General features: G+C 32.0%; 1 protein-coding gene across 2 annotated transcripts; it reads right to left on the reverse strand.

The window, feature by feature from the left end:
• Positions 1-730: 730 nt before the first annotated feature.
• Positions 731-4,991, reverse strand: LOC139494787 (putative nuclease HARBI1). Of its 2 annotated transcripts, XM_071282979.1 has the most exons (4): positions 4,550-4,991; positions 4,072-4,332; positions 2,333-2,403; positions 731-951 (listed from the first exon to the last, which is right to left on the reverse strand). In XM_071282979.1, exons 1-4 carry the CDS (start codon positions 4,821-4,823, stop codon positions 748-750), a joined length of 810 nt encoding a protein of 269 aa, XP_071139080.1. In that variant the 5' UTR covers positions 4,824-4,991; the 3' UTR covers positions 731-747. The 2 variants fall into 2 exon arrangements, 1 of the variants encoding a protein (XP_071139080.1); XR_011657148.1 differs by lacking the exons at positions 4,072-4,332; positions 4,550-4,991 and adding an exon at positions 3,859-4,061 and having other exon boundaries at positions 885-951.
• Between the last annotated feature and the right edge of the window lie 938 nt (positions 4,992-5,929).

The following is a 5,929-nucleotide window of genomic DNA, read 5'->3' on the forward strand; positions in this document are numbered from 1 at the left end:
ATTGAATATGTCCAAAAAGTTCATACAGCAGCCCTGTATAAAATCAAGAGTTATCTCCCTCTTAATTGTTTCATTAAACTTGTTCTTAAGGATGGAATATGTCCTGTAAATGGGAATTATAATTCTAAATCAAATTATCTAATTTAACTACCTGTTAAATGTAAGATTTAGAGAAATATCCGAAATACTCATTTGCTGAATTAATTTAATGAAAGTCTGCATCCCCTTTTGTTTAAATATTTATCCGAAACAGTGATATAATATGATCAATTTTTGTTAAAGAGTATTAGTTAAAGGAATAAACATTTATGTATGAGTTGCAGAAATCTTGGCCTTTTGAAAACAATTTTATCTAAATAGTTATACTGGTTTATAATAACTATATTTATTTAAAAAAATTAACAAATATGCATTTTTATTATATATATTTCAGTGAAAATAAACGGACAAAGAAACCCAAGAAAACTGCAGAAGACGTGTATGAGTTGCAGTGTCTGGTGTTAGAGAGCGACCTAAAAAGAAATCAGACTCAAATGGAACTATTCAAGAAGCAAATGGAGTTATATGATATGATGAAGAAAAATTTGGAAAATAGTTGTACAGAGTCAATGTTAGAGGCTCTACTTCATTAAGTTTAATCAGCATTTTATTTATAGATCCATATTAATGTTATATTTTTTAGATGTTTTATTGTTATTGATAAAATATATATTCAGAAAAAAGCTTTTCAATGTTTTATTCATAATTTCAACGATTAAAAAATGTGGAGGAAATGTGGTCTCTGACACCTCTTCCATCCTGATTACCAAAGAAACGGTCCCCAAGATCTCCATCATTGTCTATCACTAATCCATCATCTTCAATGTCTGGTTCATTAAGTAAGATGCAAATATTGTGAAGAATAGCACAAGCCATGATGATCTTGCATGCTTTGCTTGGTATCATTCTTATCTGAAACCGAAAAGTGAAAGTTATGTAGAATTATTGCCTTTTTTTAACTATAGCATGTCAATTTTATTATAATTTTTATTATCTTATTATACAGGGCCCTATATAAAAATATTATCACACAGATAGATTCAGCATATAGATCCACAAAAAATTAAGTTTCTGATAAAAACCGAACAAAGTTTAATTTTGGAGACCTCAGTGTTGACCAATTTCTAATGGGGCCAAAATATTACAATAAATAACAAGATAAGAACCCCAACAAAAAATAAATTTTTGTTTTTAATCAACTGCATTTTTTATGTTCTATAGATACATGTATAGGAAGATGTGGTGTGAGTGATCATTTGCTTAAAGAATTGTTTATGCTTTACCTCTGAGTGTAATATGTGGAACCTTCTCTTCAGCCTCCCAAATGTTCTCTCTATCACACTTCTAGTTGAACAGTGGCATCTGTTGTATTTCTTTTGATGATCAAGTACAGGATTCTGATATGGGGTCATCAGGAATGGTCGACAAGGATAACCACTATCCCCCAGCAGTACACCATTTGCCCATCCACCATTCTGTTCCATGTAGGTACACAACTATACATAAAAGTTTTAATTTCTTTTTACAGCAAATATTTGGTTAAAACTTCCATTTTTATATTTAAATTGATATATTCAGCTTCGCAGGGAGGAGTTACACTATTTACCTAAAATAATATTCAGCAAGACTATTTTTTATATATTCCCTTTTCATTTATTGTATATCAATATTTTTTTTCATCATAAGCAACCCTAAAAACTAATTGATTGCTGCTTTATATGTATAGAATAATTGATTTTTTAACATAAATTATTCACTAAAGATATTTCTATATTCTTTTCTCAGTTATTGTATCTCAAGATTTCTTTCAACAGGTTGCTTCTTTCTTAATTAATTATATAAATTTCCAATGATAAATTAATTATTTTGAACTGAAATTCAAAAGTCCTTACATTGACATTTTCACACCTTTATGTGTATCTAATGACAAAAAGTAAAAAATAATATTGATAAGAGCAAATAAAAATAGTGGTTTCATAGGCGGATCCATGGGGGGACTCCCTTACGTTGGAAAAATTTGGTTGAATATATAGGAAATCACTGAAGCATGACTGGAGCGGAACCCCCCCTTTAGGTCAGTCAGAGGCCCCCCTTTAGGAAAAGTTCTTGATCCACCACTGGGTTTTATGTCCAAGAAGAAGATTTTGACTTCCTGCAGTGGTGACCAATCCAAGATAAGAGATTTTAATTCTTTTATTGAGAAAATAAAAAGTCTGGACTGACTGCTAACATATAGTGCTTAAAAGGGAATAAAACTTATAAAAGATGACCAACATTGCAATAAAATACATACCTGTGAAGTCCTGAATATGTGGGAGTCATGACTGCTACCTGGCCAGTTTGCATTTATGTTTGTGAATTTACCTGCAAAATATAGATAATATATAATGCAAATAAGAAAGAAATGATGTAATAGCATAAACAAATTTACATGTAACAAATTGTCTTTGATTAATTATTATATTTTTCTAATTAAGAGGTGTAGCAAAAGTTTAAAGAGAGGATTATTTAGGATCATGCAACAATGGACTTTAAAAATAAAATTTATTTGAATCCATATTTTAAAAGTCTTGTAATGGTAATCTTAAAAGGGGGTGTTCAAACATTTTAAATTATTAGTGTATATAAACACAATGAATAACCATGACAACTGATGTACAATGCAAAATTTATGCCGTTACTTTTCTGGTTCAAATTGTTTTACGTTGTCATTCCGGAGACTTTTACAGCTGACTATGTGGTATGTGTCTCGCTCATTGTTGAAGGCCGAACAGTGACCTATAGTTGTTAATTTCTGTGTAATTTGGTCTCTTGTGGAGAAATGTCCCATTAGCAATCTTACCACATCTTCTTTTTTAAATGTATAGACTTACAAATTTTGACTCAACTGTATTGTTTCAAACTAGGAACCATGATATCAAATTAAAAGTTGTAATGCATGTAACGGGAGGGATTGTACCTGATATTCATATGATGAAGACATAATCTTTCAATCAGTTTAATTGAGGTCTGGAGCTGGCATGTCAGTTAACTGCTAGTAGTCTGTTGTTATTTATGTATTATTGTCATTTTATTTATTTTCTTTTGTTACATCTTTTGACATCAGACTCGGACTTCTCTTGAACTGAATTTTAATGTGCGTATTGTTATTCTTTTACTTTTCTACATTGGCTAGAGGTATAGGGGGAGGGTTGAGATCTCATAAACATGTTTAACCCCGCCGCAATTTTGCGCCTGTCCCAAGTCAGGAGCCTCTGGCCTTTGTTAGTCTTGTATGATTTTAAATTTTAGTTTCTTGTGTATAATTCGGAGTTTAGTATGACGTCCATTATCACTGTACTATTATGCATATTTTAGGGGCCAGCTGAAGGACACCTACGGGTGCGGGAATTCTCGCTACATTGAAGACCCATTGGTTGCCTTCGGCTGTTGTTTGCTCTATGGTCGGGTGGTTGTCGCTTTGACATATTCACCATTTCCTTTCTCAATTTTATGTTGCATAAGGCATAAATGTGCTGATCCAGTCATCAGAGCAACATCAAATTATAATTTGTACAAAATCTAGGGTTAATGTTTCTTTTTTTTTTGGCTTGAAAGGGGGAAATTCAAGAAATATATTAGAAACAGCAGTGGTAGATACAGGATAGGGAAACCTCCTTTTTAAGATTATCAGTGTATTTGAATGGGGACATATGGTTGGAGCTCCCCTTCAGGCTTTATCTTATGTTGGGAACCCCCCTTTTTGGAAATGGCTGGCCCCTGAACAGAATCTTTTTCTCATTAAAGAAAACTAATATCTTCTTTTAATATTTGACTTACCAATATTTTAAGTTATCTTTAGTAGGTAAACCATATAAAACCCTAATCATGTCCTAGATGATCCGAGATGAACTGAGTGAAAGTGAAAGTAAAAGTGAAAGTAAAATGTTCTTTTCTGAGAAACAGACTATAGGGGTCCCAGTCACACTGAAAAGTTGATACCAGTTTATTATTTACGAAGGTCAATGTCATATTAGATGAGAAATGTTTTACCTTTGGCATCACAAACAGCCTGCACATTTACAGAGTGTACCCCTTTCCTATTAACGAATGATGCTTCATCTTCTGATGGAGCCTGGATACGGACGTGTGTCCCATCTTTTGCCCCATGCACATTCGGGAAACCACTTAGACGGTAAAAGTCTCCTCTTGTTTCGTCCACATTCCTTGGCCACTTGATGAATTGATCCCGCTTGTTACAAAGTGATGTCAACACATCAGACACAATACGCGAGACAGTTCCCTTGTGCAAACCTGTAAACAGACCAAAAACATACAATTTGGGAGATCGTTTAAGAACAAAAAATAAAATGAGTATTTTACCGGCGATTGTTTACATTTCGAAAATTAACAAATTGAAATTATCATTCAAACATCAGTCAAAGATCATTATAGCAATTGATTAACACAATTTTACTAATGTTTACTTAATTTTAAATCATATATGATAAATATATAAATGAAATCTTACCTATTGTGTCTCCAACTACTTGCAAAAAACTGCCTGTAGCTAGAAATCTCAGGGTCACCATGACCATCTGTGGTACAGTGAGAGCATGGTTTCTCTTTGTTTTTCTTGTTATATCATCACTGACTAGATTAGAAATGAAATTAATTCCCTCTCTTCCAAAGCGATACCGTTCTCGTAACTCCTCATTTGACAAATTCACAGAAAGGTCATCTTTCAGGCGAAAATGCCTTTCTTTTCTGTGAGGTGCAACAGGTACTTGTCTAAAGGCGGCCATATTTAACAATAACTTAAATATTTAATCGACCTCCCAGAAGTTGTTAAATTTAACGACTCGTTATCATTATTTTTGTCGTTAAATTTTTTGAACAACAGTTAACGAATTTGTTAAATTTAACGACACTCTAACGACTGCGTTAGCTTAACGACACTTTTGAACAACCGGGCCCAGAAAGCTAGCTGTCTTTCTATTATAATCAAAAAATTTATTAAATTAATTTGAAGAGCCTCAATGGTTAAGAGGTTTAATTCTTCATCAAGATCATTATTAATAAATAAGCTATTAAAAACTTCATCTTTTTTGGTAAATTCTGGATAAAAAAAAACTTTCCCTTCAAAACGTTCTGAAGCATCCTTTGAAAGGAGTTCAATAGAATTTTTGAAAACCAACCAAATGTCATTTAAATCTAAAATATGATCAACATTTTCAATAATTCTCCATAAAGGACCAGTAAGAAGCTTATCTACAATACCTAAAGCTCTACAACCTGCTAAATATACAGGATTGTTTACATAGTTATAAACAGCACAAAGTAATCTATTTCGGTCCTCTTTATTAAAATAATTCTCAATAAATAATATAATATGATTTCTATGGTGAAAAACACTTGCACCCATTGAAAACAGTAAATTAATTCTATGCCCATGAAAAGTGGTAAGTTGCAAATCAACAGGAGGTTCCAACTGGTTTAAAAATGTTTTAAAAAGTAAACCATAACCAATTTTTCATCTGCACCAGGCACACACAGCTTTGTAGAAGCTCTGATAAAATCACAAGAACTAGGACTGAAAAAACTACTACAATCAACAGATTCTAAAATATTTTGTTCCCATAATTTCAAACCAGAAATTAACAAGTACATGTAAATTACATTTGAATACATTTATAGCTGACATCTTTTTAATTAAATCCATATCAGTATCATCATCAGTTGGTAAACATTCTATTTTCATTTTTTCTAATAATGATTTTAATGACTGGTTAACAATATGGCCATCAGTCATCATGTTTTTAATTGATAAAATAAGTTTGGACCTACTCTCTTTACATAAATTAACATCTGAATTTTTTACATAATTTTCGACATGTCTGTTAATACAGAA

Source organism: Mytilus edulis, chromosome 11 (genome assembly GCF_963676685.1).
Source record: "Mytilus edulis chromosome 11, xbMytEdul2.2, whole genome shotgun sequence".
In the NCBI taxonomy this organism is placed as follows: Eukaryota; Metazoa; Mollusca; class Bivalvia; order Mytilida; family Mytilidae; genus Mytilus; species Mytilus edulis.